We start from the raw sequence: 17,007 nt of genomic DNA on the forward strand, positions 1-17,007 counted from the left end.
CTCTCCTTTCTTATTGGCTTCTGTCACCACCCTCTCTGATTTGGCTTTGCCCTTCCCTTCTCCTTTCTTATTGGCTTTGTCACCAACCCTCTCTGATCGGCACTTTCCTCTCTGATCCCCACCATCCTTCATTCATTGCGCTTCAATGGACTTAAAAGTTACACATCTGAGGTACAATCCTAAACTTTAATTTTAAAGGAATGTGTTTAAAAAAAGTCACTGCTTTGCTAGTTAAAGTAATGAGGGTGATACTGCCACTGTTTGCTGTTTTGTTTTTCTCTTCACTTCAGTATTCCCCCGCAGGCTGTCCATACCCCACTGGCACAGTTCAGTACAGGGAAGGTGGGGGGGGCGCTATGACATGCACTTTCTCCGGGCGCCATGGTTCCACACTACTCCTCTGATCACAATTATTGCATAGCACTGCATCAGCCACAACAGTTGAGCCTCCTGGAATGCATGTCTAGGGGGGATATGTTCATGTCTAATTGTGCAGTAATTAAAATATTCGAATGCTTGAATAAGCTTGAGAAGATATAAGCACACTGTTTTTTATTTTGGTACAGTACTAGTTAGAACTGTTTTTTGTTGATAGCTTGTAATTGGTTGAGGTCAGTTGCCAATCATTATTTTGGTTAGCCTATTAGCTGCCCCGTCGAAGCGGGGTTTAGCATTTGTATATTAAGGCTGGAGGAGGAGGCAACTGCCTCTTGCCATTTTGAGATCAGAGTGACAAGTACCAGTCTAAACATTTTATTCATTTTACAGCTTTCACTATCTATATTTTCTTTCCCTTTCACACAGCTTTTGTCTCTTTCCTCCTATTCCTTTTCACCCTCTTTTTTCTTTTCTTCCCACCCCTTTTTTCCTCATTACTGTCTGCTCTAACCTACCCCCCCTTATTAACTGAAAATGCCCCGTCCCCGCCGTAATGCCCGCCCTCCCCGCCGCCTTGCTGAAGCGGCCAGACCATTAACGGTCGCCGCAGCCTCTTCCCTTGCCCGGGGTGCGCATCTGACTTCAGTGCGCGCGGGCCCCCTCCCCCTACCGCTGCTGCGGCCGCAGCGGCAGGGAGCTCCGGCGCTTCTCTCTCAACCGCCCCTTCGCCATCCGGCCTCCGGGCTTGGCTGGCGAGGAGTGCGGAGAGCGCTCCCAGCACCCCCCGCCAGATCGCTCCGCCAGGCATTGGCGGGACCACCCGCTCGGCTTCCCCGGCAGCTCCACAGGCACAGCCATCCCCAGCGGCCATTTTGGACCACGCGGGGCCCCGTCTCCCGCCGCTGCGGCTGCAGTGGCTGGCGAGTTTTATATAATAAACCTGCCAGGCCCGGCGGTTACACCAGGGACCCCCGATGTAATTTGTCCCAGGTGGCTGGAGGGGCTGTGCCCCTGGCCTCCCCGGCCGACAGCCACGCCCCCTCGCCTCCGGCGGCCATTTTAGATGCTGAGGAGGTTTTTACCTCCTCAGATTCCCCCCTCTCTGTCTCAGGGACTGGAGGTTTGGGGTTTGCCACAGCGCCTAGGGCACAGGGCTATCATATGATCCAAGGTAGCGGGCCCGCAGATTTATTGCACCGACCCCCTGTCATCCACTTCCCTAGGCCATTTGCGCAGCAGGATAGAGCTACCCCTTATGGGGGCTCTTGGCCCAGATTGCTGGCTCCAATGTCGCCCCCCCCACCCGCTGCGGCCTGCGCAAATGCGGGGCAGCAGTTCTTGAATTATGGGCCTGGCCCCGCCCCCACCCCTCCGTTTGGTTTTTCACCTTATTTTAGCCAAGGTTTATACCAGCAGTCAATCCCAGACCCGTTCATGGGTCCAAGCCGGCAATTTTATGCCACCTCATACGCGCAAGCGCCGGGGTTTTTTCCCCAGCAGTTCATCTCCGCCCCAGGCAATTTTGCACCCATGCACCAGCAGGTTCATTTTAATCCTGGGCAGCATGCAAGCCAGCAGCTGGTGCGTCAATCCCCCCTTCCACAAGCCCCGCCCCCGCCATCTACCCCAGCGGTGGGTCCACCTTCCCCTACTCTAGCCCCGCCCCTACCACTTCCCCAGCATTTCCTCCTCCTGCGCAGCCCCCATTTTCTTCCCCGCCACGGAGCGCAACCCCCGCGCCTGTTGCTGTATGTCCACCATCGGCTCCCGTTGCTAATGCAAATGTCTCGAGCCCGCAGGTTACATTAATTCAGCCGTTGGCATTCGGGTCATCTTCAAGGGATGTCGTCACTGATGTAAGCGCGGTGGGTGCGCTGCACATCGAGAATCAAGCCTCCTCCTCTAGGCATGCGCCCGAGGTCCCGTCGGCGTCTGGAACAGGTGAGATGAGTATTGCAGTTCCTTCAATTGCGCAGCTATCACACTCTGATGAGTCTTCAGACTCCTCTAGTTCTGGGGAGAGGCCGCGCAAGCTCATGAAATACTTTGTGCAGCAGTTGAAGGGTAAGGGCAAGAGTCCCAAAAAAGCGGGTAGTATAGCGGCCAGCTCGGCTCCAGACGCTTCGGGGGATGCGGTCCATTGCTCAAACACGGCAATATTAAGGGGAGTTAGGTCCAAAATCAGAGAGCGAATTCGTAAAGGTCGTTATGTTGACATGTTCGCCATCACTCATGGCGCTAAGAAGGCGTTAGACGCAGCAAAAAAGGGGGGAGTGGCAGCTGAGGAGGCCAGGAGGAGCTATCAGAATTGGCTGACTGGTATATATGTGTTTGCTGCCTGTTATATCGAGACACGCCCAGCTGAGTTTCTGAATGTGCTGAAGTACCTGCATTTAGTGCAGGGTATGCAGGTCGCAGCTAGGCATAATGTTTGGAGGCAGTATGATGAACTGTTTAGAAAAAAACAGGATGGCCAGAAAATTTTTAGTTTTGGGTTCAAGGACGTGGAGGTGTGGCTGGAGGTGATGCAGCAGGCCCGATCAGCTGTCGAGCCTGCGGTGGGACGTAAACATCCCTTTCCAGCCCGCCCCGGATATAATACCGGAGGCAAGGGGAAGTGCTACGCTTTTAATAATGCCCAGTGTAGCAGAGGGGCCAGGTGTGGAGAATGAGATAGCGGATGCCTTGTCTCAGTTCCAGTGGGGTAGGTTTAGGTCATTGGCACCGGCTGCCAGGATTCATGGTTTGCCTTGTCCTGATTTTGTCTGGCAGATCATAAATCCGGCATGGAAAGACTCGCTTTGAGGGCACTCGTGCCAGGTACGTTGAGGTCTTACTCCGCAGCTTGGAATGAATGGCAGGTTTTTCTTGCAAATTCCGAGAAGGGTAAGGAGCTGCATGTCAGTATGTCTGAATTTGTGAGGCAGGGGCATGAGAGTGGTCGTTTAAAAGCTTCTATGTCTGGCACCTTAGCTGGCATTTCATACTTCTCGTGAATGTACGGTTTGAATGATCCTACGAAGTCATTCATCATTACTAAAGCAATGAGAGGCTGGGCGAGGGAACAGGCGACTCCGGCCGATTCCCGTACGCCAATAGATGTGTGTATGTTGAGGGATTTAGTTTTGGCAGTCTCAGGAGTAGCTAAAGGTGAATTCGAGGCAAATTTGTTTAGTTTGGCTTTTGTGCTGGCATTTTTTGGCGCTTTACGGGTTGGGGAGTTAGTGGCAAAAAATAAAGCATCAGTCAACTCAGGGTTGCTTCTGTGTAATGTTGTAGTTAAAGAAAGTGCCATACTGTTAAAAATACAGAAATCAAAAACGGATCAGATGGGCCGGGGGCGTGGGATTTCTGTTCCCTCGCACCCTGAGCTGAGCATCTGCCCGGTCACTCTAGCCAACAAATATAATCAGCAGCGTCCAAAAGGGGGAGCTCAATGGCTTATTCATGAAGATCTTTCCCCCCTATCTAAGTTCCAGTTTGCAAGCGTTTTCGATAGATGCTTGATAGCTTTGGATGTGCCGACTGAAGAGTTCGGCACCCATTTGTTTAGGATTGGGGCGGCAACTTGCGCTGCAGCATCAGGTTCTTCCGCGGAGGCAATCAAGCACTTGGGTAGATGGAAGTCTTCAGCTTATAAGGGTTATATAAGGGGCGATAAGTTACAGAAGTAGTGGCGCCCCTGGCGAGTTTGTTATTTAGGAAACCCAGTGCCTTATGCTACCCGCCGCTAGGGGGGATTGGAGTTCTTTTCACCTTTGCCCTCAAAGAAAGAGGTTTGGTGTTGTTCACCTCCATCTGGGTCACCTAAGCAACTCAGTTTTTTCCCCTTCCATGCTTTCGTTCCGGTTTTAAGTTTGTTTAATGGTTAATTCAAAATTAATGTTATACGGTTTTTTCCCATCACAGGTTTTTTGAAGAAAGATTGCCAGGTGTGGATTGGATAGGGTTGAGAGGTTGAGAGGTTTTAGAAAGAGTGCCGGGTGTGCCGTTGGATAGGGTTGAGAGGTTTTAGGTGGAGTGGACTTTTGGACCTGCTATGGCAGTCAGAGAGCAAGTGGGGGACCCCTGACTGTCTGGTCGTGCACTTGGGTGGTAATGACCTTGGCACGTGTAAAGGAGTTGAATTGATCATTGCCATTAAGCGAGATTTGAAACTAGTAGCAGAACGTTGGCCACTGGTTAAACTTTTCTGGTCTGAGATGATTCCAAGGAGGTTCTGGCGAGGTACACAAAGTGGGGCGGCCCTAGACAGAGTAAGAAGGAAGCTGAATGCTGCAGTCTCTCGGTTTGTGGTTGGCTTTGGCGGGCGTGCTATCAAGCACCCTCGTCTTCGATATGAGGAGGCACATTTTTATAGGCCAGATGGAGTGCACCTCACTGAGGAAGGTTTAGGATTTTTTGTCTCTGACATTCTAGTCTCATTGGAATAGTTAGTAGGGGCTGTGTTTTTTCTTTGGTGGCGTTACGTGGCCATTTCTTTTTGTCCACGTTGTTGGCGGAAAGCAGTGCTCCTCGGCGGCTCAATTTAGCGCAGCAGAGCTTGGCTAGCATTCCCCCTTTGAGAAAAGCGAGTCGGTTGCTACCTTAAGGGAGAACCAGGTCTTCATCCTAGGGAGGGGCCAGCACTATGCTAGTTAAGGGGGGGGTGGTTCTACCCAGGATAGCTTGCGCAGGGGGTGGAGAAAACTCCACCCCATTTTGGTAAAGCGATCAATTAATTATGAGCTGTGGACCGAGGTAGCACTGCTTTTTCGCCACCAGGACTAATTAACAATTCTAATTTCATATAATAAATTTGGCTGTGACCTCTTTTACCAATTCTATACAGTTGTCTGTGTCTTATTTATTAGTTAAGTTATAGCTTAAGAGTGTTGTGTAAAATAAAAAAACTATGGGTGACTTATAGTCATGAACACAGTGTTATTGTACTGTCACCTGGCAGTAGGTAATGGTGGAGGCATGCCAGTTGCAATTTGAGTGATGCCTACTACTAGGATTTCTCCCAACCCTCTACACCACTTAAACAAGCTGACATTGCATAATAGGAGCAAGAAGGTTCTGTTATTGAAGATGAGTAGATACATTATGAATATTTTAAATGTGCATCACTAAAGACAAAAAAGTGCTACAAGAGTAAAAGGATCTTGATTCTTGAGATTAATCAAAATCCTCCGAAGGATGTCTGTGCTGCACTGCATTTTGTTTTGTCATTTTCAGATCTTATGGTGCGTACACACGGTACGATTAAAATGGATGATATGAATGATAACGATATCGATTATATCGTTATCGTTAATATCGTGAATTTTTCAGTGCCCTGAGACGCACAGGCACGTATGGACGATAACAATATCGTCCATTTCCCGGGCATGCAGGCCAACCTGGTCGATATCAACCAGGTTACTATAGGGACCCGCGATTGTTGATCATGGGTTGTTGGCCATCATTGGTGGGTTCGTGGTGTGCTGGATGATCAATATCGATCATCCAGCACACCCGGGAGATCGTTATTGTTGATGATCGTCCCGTGTGTATGCACCATTAGCATGTACCTGCTTTTCCAACATGTTGCAATCTAATCAGTGACACTTTTTGGTTAGTGCATCCTAAATTGCTTCTTATCTGTATTTGATACTTGTACCTTTCTCAATAGATTCCTTTTCAGGTCCTTCCCACTGCAATAACTTCTTCTTAAGAAGTACGTTTATAGGGGCGTACCAGCCTGCTATCTCTCCTTCTTCAGCATGGCAGGATCTCTTGCCCTTTAGATCATTAAACTGAAAATTGCTTGATTTGCTTACCACAGCAACTGCATAATGACATGCGTCTGAATCTGTAGGTTAAATAAATATATTATAATTAAAAGCAAAATACATTACTGAGTGTTTTTACTTTATTCTAACTTGCCCTTGTAATATGCATTATGACCAAAAGATGAGTCTCATGGTGGACCTACTGTACAGATCTGATTTACAGTAACTATACTCCTGGCCAGACATTTACGTCAGTGATGTGTGGTCAGGTGATGCAGAACCTTTCATATCATACTTAGGTATACTCCAGAGTTTTGACGTTACAAATTATAAGAAAACATTAAAGAAAATATTATAAATATCCTCTTTGTATTATTCTAATCATTTTTATAGTCAAAACTCTGCAGTAAAAAGTGTATGAAAGGTGAGGCACTGCCTCCCCTGTCCACCTTTTCCACATATCCCTGATCAAAACACACCAAATTTCCAGCACTATATACTGCTGCACCTTTGTATAACATTGCTCACAGGGGATCAGTATGATTTATGCGGCCGGCGGTTCAAATCCTGTCAGCGGAAGCCCGGCAGTGAAGATCCCGACAGGTAAGTCTTTTTTTTATTTACTAACCTAACCTCCCCCCCTAACCCTAACCCAGGGCAGTTTCTAGGGTTTGAGGCTCCCAGTGCGAGCAGTCAAAATGCGCCCCCCCCCTCAAAGCAGTAATATTGTGGAGTGGGCGTGGCCTCATTGTGAGGGGGTGTGGTATCACAGTAAGGGAGTGTGATCTCGAAAGACCACAGAATGTCAGCCACTGTGACTACTGAACCCAGGGGTGGCAAACCTGTCAGAGGCAAAGCACTGAAAAATATATGTAGCTAAACAAAAGTCAGACAGCATGCGCGCGCCGTAGACGCGCGCTCAAAAAATGGGGTGTGGCCTAGCTGTCACAAGCCCACGCCGAATTTCTGTGTGCATGCCTTTGGTGTGACATTTGCAGAAGTACGACCTTGCATCACACTCGTTTTTAGTGCGTTGGGAGCGAATCCAGCACATTGAAAATACAAGCCAGGTCCACATATAATACACTGCAACAAACCACTTCCACATAATATATTGGAAAAGCCAGAGGCACATAAACTACGTTTTAAAACCACATCCACCTCAAATACAGTATTAAATCCAGAACCACATAAAACACATTGAAAAAACAAGATTCACATAATACACACTTCATTCCAGCCCCCTCCCTTGCCATTCCATCCCGACAGGTCTTAGGCTTCCCCCCCACTGGCTCTCAGGCAAAAGTGCCCATTATGCAGTGCCCCCTGTAGTTGTCCCCATATGCAGTGTCCCCTGTATTTATGCCCCTTATGCAGTGCCCACAGTGGTAGTGCAACTTATGCAGAGCTCACAGTAGTGGTGCCCTTTATGCAGTGCACCCAGTAGTAGTGCCCCCAGGAGTGGTGCCCCCTATGCCATGCCACCATTAGTAGTGCCCCCTGTAGTCATGCCCCCATTAGTAATGCCCCCAATAGTAATGGTCCCTGCTGTAGTGCCCCAGTAGTAGTGTCCCCAGTTGTATTGCCCGAAATATTAATGCCCCCTGTATTAGTGCCCCCAATAGTAATGCTCCCTTTGTAGTAGTGCCCAAAGTAGTAAAGCTCCAAGTAGTAGTGCCCCCAGTAGTAGTGCCCCTGGGCCCTGAGTAATGCCTCCAGTAGTGGCACCTCCTAAGCAATGCCCCCAGTAGAAGTGCCCCCCGAGTAATGTCCCCAGTAGTAGTGCCCTGGTGCCCCCAGTAGTGGTGTCTCCCCTAGCAGAAGTGCCCCCCGAGTATTGTCCAGGCTGCCTGCACATAAAAAAAAACACTAATACTTACCTTCAGCCCCGCTCCAGCGTCCGCTCCGCTCGGCTGCTCCTTTGCACTATGGGAAAGACGTCATGACGTCCTCCCATAGTGCACACTGGGGGAGCCGGGAGCCGGAAGCCGGAGGCTCCATCTCTCCGGCTGCTCTGCTCTGCCGGGCGCCCGCTGGTAACTGAATCTCAGCGGGTGCCCGGCAGTTAACAGGCTGTTTCTGCTGGGCGGCGCGCCCCGTGCGATTGCATGGGTTGCCTGCCCCTAGAAACGGCCCTGCCCTAACCCTCCCTTAGGGGTGCCTAACCCTAAACTCCCCCCAAGTGCCTAATCCTAACCCCCCTCTAAGTGCCTAAATCTAACCCCCCTTCCCCGCAGCCTAACCCTAAGTTTCCCGGAGGGGTGCCTAACCCTAACCTCCCCCCAGGGGTGCCTAACCCTAACCCCTCCTTCCCCTAGTCTAACCCTAACCTCCTGGGGGGTGCCTAACCCTAAGTACCCGTCCAGGAGCCCCTAACCTAACCCTCCCCCTATACACGCCCGGCTTACCTTCAATCGGTAAGACGGGTGTCGGCCTCCCGGCGTAGGTCTAATGACAGGCGTCAGGATTTCGACGCCGGTCATTAAACAGTTGCTGGGATTAGACAGTCGGGATGCCGGCGGTCAGCATTTAGACCATTGGCATCCCGGCTGCATCCCGTTCACAGACATATCGTCTGTACACAGCCATCTGTCAGTCTGTACATCTGTCAGTGTGTACTCAGCATAAGTTATGTCCGGTCAGGAAAATAGTTAAATGAAAAACATTTGAAACTGTCCATGTTCTGGATTAAATTGAGGTCATTTGCGAATGCGCAAGTCATGCATTACCAGACAGGTAGTTGGAAGGAAGCTTGACAAATGAGAATGACCGTATCAATGAAACAGTTGTCTCAAACTTCATATTGATTGTGGAACATGCAGAAAGTGTCACATTATGTATATGAACACGTCAGTAGTACATGTTCCCGTGTAGATAGTAAGTGCTGTGCTCCCACTTTAAATGTCTTTGTGACAGAAAAATGTTTTGTTCTGTAAATAATCTTCTGATCTCTGAACACCCTATTTAAGGAGAATGATTTAATTGTACTTTAGGAACAAACAATAAAAGACAAATAATAAAAAACAAATAACTATCACATTGTTCTGGGTTAGTAGTATTTGAAGCAAAGGACAGCTGGTACAGATTGAGTCTCCCATATCCAAAATGATTGGGACCAAGGGTATTTTGGATATTGGAATACTCCATATTTTGGAATATTTGCATACCATAATTTAATGAATGGGACCCAAATCTAAACACAGAATGAATGTATGTGTTATATACACCTTATACACACAGCCTGCAGGTCATTTTCTACAATATTTTCCATAATTTTGTGGCTCAAAGTTTGTGTACATACATGAAATTAATTTATGTTTGAAATACACCTTATACACAAAGCCTGAAGGTAGTTTTATACAATATTTGTAATAATTTTGTGCCTTAAACAAAGTTTGTGTACTTTGTGCATATTGAACCATGAAAAAGCAAAGGTGTCATTATTTCACTCATGCTAAAAAAATTCCTTATTACGGAATATTCCGTATTTGGAATATTTGGATATGGGAGACTCAGTGCCTGATTCAGAGCCAGACTATTTGCGGACGGTCGTTCCAAAAAAGGGGCCGGCTATTTAAATTGAGCGCTCGCTCTTTGCGGTTTGTTGACGCCTCTATGTCTGAGCGAGGGAACGAAAAATGCGCTCGCTATTTTGTAAAGACACCCCTTTGCCGTTTGCATCACACGTCATCTCCGGTATTTATTAGATTAATCGGGTACATCGAAAGGCATCTGAACTGCTCGCAGTGCTTGTGGTAGGTTTTTCTTACCGCTATCACTGCGAGCAGTTCAGGCTAAAAGACAACCAAGTGACGTGGTTTATGACGATCCTTTACTAATTATGCACTCCCATTAAACGCCCTTTTGACCGTTAGGCACGCCTGCGTTCGGATCTCCACTCCCCCGTTTTCAAGCACCTTCCCCTGTTACTACCCTCAAACGGTACATTCTGTCAATCAAATTAGCAGCCCCTCGTTGTTTTACGAGCGCACGATTTCCGACTGCAATGACTGGTTTGCGCATTGCGAACCATACGCATGAACATCGCTCAGAGTGAACGAGCGGCCGCTTACGAGCAGCTCTGAATCAGGCCCTCAGCCTGTAATTATGTCATATTTGGGTGTATATTTTACCCAGCATCTGGGGGAGGCTGTAGGATATTTTGAGCAATCTGTGTTCTAAGTATACACAAAGGAACTTTACACATAGTGAGTCTTACCTGTAATGCCACATGTTGGGTGTTTCTGGCCAGGTGGGGTCTTTGTACCAGCAATCTCTTCTCCATTTGCGGTAACACACCAACAGTAACCGGTGCTGCCGTGACACTGCTTCGGATGGTAGTCGCCCTTTTCATCACAGTTAGGTACATATTGTCTCCGCGGGGGTTGGTCTCCATGTAGTTTATGTAGTCTCTGTTGTTCCTTCAAGCAGGGAGCCTCAGCTACTGAAAACAAGAGAAAAGAGAAGATCTTTATTGACCAAGATCCAACATTCAGATCTCAGCTCTTATATATACTTTGTTCTCTATCTATAGCTGCAAGAAACTACAGACAACATGTGTACGGCTCTCCAAATGTTAATAAATAAATAATGATACTACTAACTCTGAATCCGCCCGAGTGAGTCTTACCCAGGACTCCACATGTTGGGTGTTTCTGGCCAGGTGGGGTCTTTGTACCAACAATCTCTTCTCCATTTGAGGTAACACACCAACAGTAACCAGTGCTGCCGTGACACTGCTTCGGATGGTAGTCGCCCTTTTCATCACACTGAGGTACATGAAGTCCCAACGGGGGTTTGACTCCATGAAGTGTCTGTATTTTCTGTTGTTCCTTCAAGCAGGGAGCACCAGCCACTAAGAAAGGGACAAGTGATTATGGCATAGTTTAAGATTAGTTAGCAAAAAAGTTTTTGGAACCCACACATCTGCCCACATTAAGCCTTTGAGTAAATAAATAGGTATATGTTATTAATAATATACATAGATTTTTCTTTATTTCAAGTTCTATGTTGGATTTCATAAAACAATGGTTACAAGCAGTCCAGGCATTAAGTATCTCTTTGTTTCAGTATAAGGGCAGGATGTACAAAGCATTGCATCCGCGATGGGGTACATCCCGCCTCTTATCGGGTACATACCGACGTTAATTACGCCAGTTTGTACTTAGAAATGCAAATAAAATCACAAAGGACAGCTCTCTCAATAAGATATGTCCTTTGCGATTACCTCGGATAGAGGGACTTCCGGGTTTAATACCCAGAAGTTCCTCTGGCGTCCTACTGCGCCTGCTGCTGGGGGGAGCTGGGAGGGATCCAAATGGATCCCTCTTAGTGGGTGTCCCAAAAAAATGCCCAAAGGCTACTATTGGGTTGCTCCACCTGAAGATGGTGTTACCCACTGGGACAAAACAGCTTAGTAAATATGGGAAATGTGCTCAAAGCGCATTTTTCAACTTTGTACAGCCTGCCATAAGTGTCATTAGACTCACTGTAAAAACCTAAACTAAGTGTGTTTCTTTTTTTAACATCTAAAGTATGTGGCATTTTTGCATATGGAGGTTATGCCATTGGAAACTATGATCCCTAAATTTACTACAGTATATTGACTGTATAGAGTAACAAAACTAAAGATGAAGTGCTGTGTCATTATGAAACCAGGGTAAATGGAGAAATAACACTGCCTGGTCTCCTATCAGGGTATCAATGAAGGATTCTCATCACTGCTTTGATTAAAAAGTGTCCTTTGGAAGACCTAGTGCCATGTTGGTTCCACTGTACATGTGGGGCCAGCAAAAAAATTACTAAGAAAGCTAATATTGCATCAATCTGGCCTGAGGAAGCAGTGATACAGCTTTCCATGTCCTTCTCGGTTCTTGGTTCTTGGATCCCCTTTTTTCGTACAAAACCTGTGGAATAATAAAATATGCTGCTCTGGGGGAGTGAAGTCATGTGACTATCGAACTTAAGACTAGAATAATATAATAATAGACGTAGCAAATGTTTCAGTGCCATAATTTATCAGCGAAACAGTGGTTCCTAAAAGATAAAATGTGAGGACGATGTGCAGAAGAGGTAAGGTAGAGTAAAGTTGTGGTGGTATGTGATAGCTCTACCATTTTTATTCTTTACTAATGGTTGCCCGCAGTTTTGCCAAAGATGAAATTGCTTTTGCCAACATTATTTTTATTTGAACTGTTCTAGTGTATTGCTTTGCATAGGGGCCTTGTCACAGAAGTGGCCCTATGTGACCAGCAGAGATGTAGACATTGGTGGCAGCAGCGCCTTCACCCACCACTCTCACCAATGTCACTGTGTGCCCTGTGCACAGACTGCTACGTAGCTTGTCCTATTCCAGTGAACACGGGCCCAAAGCACCTCTCCCCCCCACCCCTTACCGGCCGTCAGGGCCGTAACTAGGGAGGTGCGACCTGTGCCATGGCACAGGGCACCGCAGGGCAAGGGGTGCTGTTTGGGCCTGTCAGTTTTCCTGTTTTTTATAATTCTCACTTTGCCTCCCCTATCTCTTCCCTGGCCCTTCCCATGAGGACATGGCACTTTTCCAGGTGCACTATCTGTCCCTATTTAAAATAGTGGGGGTTGGGGGTCGCCAATGCTCTCTCTTGCACAGGGCACCAAAAAGTCTAGTTACGGCTCTGCTGGTTGTGCACATGGTGCCACACCTATCTTTTGCATTGATGATATCAATAAATTTTGTTTTATCTAACTGCTCAGCTTTAACTTGATGGATCAAGATGAAACAAAGTGAAGGTTATTTCTACACTGCAAAATGATGCCGTTTTCATGAAACTCAGTTCTGTAATTTTTGTGCCAACTTGGAACAAACAGACGCAACGTTCTTATATTATTAGTGTAATTAAGTTCTGTCAGTCTAGGTTGAATTTGTCTGCAAGGAGGCCAGACCATTACATCTAAGGCATTTGCAACTATGGATGCCTCTCTGTGCTGGGAACATGACTGTTCTTCTCCAGCTGCCGCTATGCTGTCTAACGTTTTGCTCCTAACCAATGACTGGACAGTGCCTGCTAACATCCCATTCTAATCCCAATCTAACGGGAAGAATTATTTCAACTGCCAAGATTTCACATTTTACAACCATTACAAAGTGGACACAATGTTGGCCAAGAAATAAATCAACAAAGAGCCAGATTGCAGATAAAGAATATGCCTGAACACTCAGTCTATGATATTGAACTCATTGTCAATGTAGCTGTTCAATTAGTGGTGTTGACACTTACTATGTGTCATGTCTCACGGGGAGATTTCCCTCTGTGTGTGTGTCTAATGCTGGAAGCTGACAACCACCACAGAATAAAGTGAATTGAAGGCTTTATTGAATATGGGATATAGCTGAAAAGTTTTGGGACTCTTTGGCTTCAACTCCATTTGTAGTCTCCACTAGTAACAACCAACAGCTTACTGTAGCAATGCATGACTGTGGGACAATATTAAATGTCAGGTTCGCAAATTATAACTACACCTTAAAATATTGACCTTAAAGAACTATCAGCAATGCAGATGGGGTATTTAGATTGCAAAGTGAAAGATGCATGTGGTGAATTAATCGAGCTGCCAGATGCGCTGCAATTAATAATAAAATAATGGAGTTGAATTCAGAGAGGACATCCAGTCACTGGTCAGGTAAAGAGGTTACTGGACTGAAATTAGGATTGAAATCAGATTCAACGATAAGGATGCAATCCAGATTTTATCAGATTACATAGTATGATCCCAGTGAGGGTGACTGTTCACTGGAAAAAGTTGATCCAATTGCCCATGAAATAATTACTGAATTGTACTTCAATAGAACCAAGAAGTTATCCTCAAAGCCACAATAATCATCCAGGTCATTATGGATCACGAAAAAATAAAGCAAATATCTGAAAGCAAGTATTCTACATACTGTAGAAAGACAGGGTAAGAATGACCAGGTCTGTGCCACAGGAATTCATGACAAAACAGATCAGAGATCACTATTACATCTATCATAAGCTGGAGGCCTTTGGAATTGGTGGCCTTAGGTAGCCGAAAACGTGAGCCTAGTCTAAAAGGTTACATCTATGCACTTACCATCTTCCATCCCTATTCCAGATTTACTGTCATACTGGTAAAACCGCTGCAGAGGTGCACTGACATGGCTATGTGTGACTTTACAGATAACCAGAGAAGATCTTTCTTGATCAAGACCCAACATTCAAAACCTCAGCTCTCATATATACTTTGTTCTATCTATAGCTGCAATAAACTACTGACAACATCCTATCATCAGTGTAATAGATTATGCAAAAGGAATTTGTATGAATGATTTGAAATTTAACTCCACAAATATAAATCGAAGAGTCAAATATTATTCTAGAAAATACATATATATATACATATATATACACATACATATATATATATATATATATATATTATATATAACAATACTGTCTAATGCTTGCTATACTCCTGATTGTTATCTATTTGCATGGCAGGGAAGGCTGATTATGGACGTTAAGGTTGGAGACTGTGACCAGTATCAGAAGCAGCCATCCTCCATAATATTATGTGACAGATCACTGCCGCTGATTGTAAGATGTAAGAGGAAGTCATTGAGGACAAGATGCAGTAATGCCAGGATAAATAACACAGCATCACAGCTCTGGCTATAACACTGGCAATTGGAACACAAGTTTGGCTAAGGTGTAACTAATGAAATAGCAAGCCTGATGCATGATGGGAGTTGCCTCCATATACACTGATAAGGATGATGATGGAAACTAGATGCAAATGTTGCTGATGTGGGGAGTATGTATGCAGAGATGTGTACGGTTCTACAAATGCTAATAAATAATGATACTACTAACTCTGAATCCGCCCCAATGAGTCTTACCCGGGACTCCACATATTGGCTGTTCCTGGCCAGGTGGGGTCTTTGTACCAGCAATCTCTTCTCCATTTGAGGTAACACACCAACAGTAACCGGTGCTGCCGTGACACTGCTTCGGATGGTAGTCGCCCTTTTCATCACACTGAGGTACATGAAGTCCCAACGGGGGGCGGCCTCCATGTAGTGTCTGTATTTTCTGTTGTTTCTTTAAGCAGGGAGCGCCATCCACTAAGAAAGGGACAAGTGATTATGTCACATTTTAAAATTAGTTAGCAAAAAAGTATTTGGAACCCACACATATGCCCACATGAAGACTTTGAGTAAATTATAGGTTACAAGCAGTCCAGGCATTAAGTATCTTTTTGTTTCAGTATAAGGGCGAGATGTACAATGCATTGCATCCACATTGAGGTACATCCCACCTCTTACAGGGTACATACAGATGTGTCCACATACACCTTTCCTCAAATCTAGCCATATGGCAAAATGTGCCGTTGAATCTGTGAATTAGGAACACCTTGGTATTTTTCTCAAAAGTTGCTACTTTAATCTGCTACTTTATACGAATACTTTTGCCGCAAAAAAAATTGGGATCAGTCAATTGCTACTCGTCATGGAGCAACTTAGCCATGCTGGCATCTGGTGCCAAATGAAGCAAAAAGGAAAGGTGTATAAGGACACATCTGTGCCAGCGTTAATTACGCCAGTCTGTAATTAGAAATGTGAATAAAATTACAAAGTACAGCTCTCCCGAGAAGAGCTGTCCTTTGCAATTACCTCGGATAGAGAGACTTTTGGCTTTTGTCACGATCCAGGAAGTTCCTCAGATGAGAACAAAAAGCCAGGGTGTTAGGGTGTCTAGGGAACAACTAGGAGAGTGACAGTGACTAATTATTCCTATTGCTGCCAAACCCAGGTTAGCTAGACCTGCCCAGAGGCGCAGAGCCTAACCCACTTGGTGATCTTCACCAGTGACCCCTCCAGTTGTGATTTGGGTTTCACTGCACCAAGTGAGAAGGTCGTGGCCCTCTGGCCCTCTGGACATGTACCTGTGAATGGTAGGAAGAACGGAAACTATACTAGAATGAGTTAGCACTGGGAAGCCTAGAAATTATGGGAAACACTAGAAATGAGATGGTTACTGGAGATGATGAAGGTGCAGACTTGTTCTGAGAAACTCAGGGAATGTAGACACAGGTGTGTACTGAGAAGTGCTGGAGATCCAGATGCAAACTTTCTCTGAGAAACACAGGGAATGTAAACACATGTGTGTAATGAGAAGTGCTGGAGATCGACACATAAACTTGCTCTGAGAAACACAGGGAATGTAGACACGGGTGTACTGAGAAGTGCTGGAGATCCAGACACTGACTTGCTCTAAGAAACACAGGGATTGTAGACTCAGGTGTGTACTGAGAAGTGCTGGAGATCCAGATGCAGACTTAATCTGAGAAACACAAAGAATACTCCAGGAAACACTAGCGATCAATATGTAAACTGAAACATGAAATACTAGGCATCAGCATGAGTGCTTGATACATGTAACATAAGGAATCAGCGTGGGAGCTGATCAGCACACTGGTAATCAGTGTGAGAACAAACACATGTAACACAGGGATTCGACCTGTGAGCTAAACTGCCCACTAGTAATCAGCATGAAAGCTGAAACATGTAACACAGGGAGTCAGCTAGAGAGCTGATCACAGGCACTTAACAAACAGCACAAGAGCTGATACCTGTAAAACTTGAGTTCAGTGAGAGAGCTGTAGTGGCACACTGGAAATCAGCATGAGAGCTGATACATGTAACAGTGGAAGACAACGTGAGGGCTGAAACAACACACTGGAGATTCCACACGGAGAAACACCAGAAAGTATCACAGTCAATGGAAAAGCAAAGTTGAACAGCAACTTCCTGTCCCTGGAGTCAGGCTAAATACCCTTAGGTAGCTGGTCATTGGATCAGAGGATCGTTGAGTGATTG

At 45.9% G+C, this 17,007-nt stretch overlaps 1 protein-coding gene across 1 annotated transcript in view; it reads right to left on the reverse strand.

The window, feature by feature from the left end:
• The window catches only part of LOC148534435 (uncharacterized), a 153,959-nt gene that overhangs the window by 66,598 nt on the left and 70,354 nt on the right, over positions 1-17,007 (reverse strand). The window contains exons 12-15 of the mRNA XM_088466852.1: positions 15,028-15,252; positions 10,765-10,989; positions 10,354-10,578; positions 6,023-6,214 (exon numbers count right to left, since the gene is read on the reverse strand). Of these exons, the coding sequence (XP_088322978.1) occupies positions 6,023-6,214; positions 10,354-10,578; positions 10,765-10,989; positions 15,028-15,252 (867 nt within the window). The remainder of the gene's footprint in view (positions 1-6,022; positions 6,215-10,353; positions 10,579-10,764; positions 10,990-15,027; positions 15,253-17,007) is intronic.

Source organism: Taudactylus pleione, unplaced genomic scaffold, assembly GCF_031769625.1.
Source record: "Taudactylus pleione unplaced genomic scaffold, aTauple2 ptg000066l, whole genome shotgun sequence".
In the NCBI taxonomy this organism is placed as follows: Eukaryota; Metazoa; Chordata; class Amphibia; order Anura; family Myobatrachidae; genus Taudactylus; species Taudactylus pleione.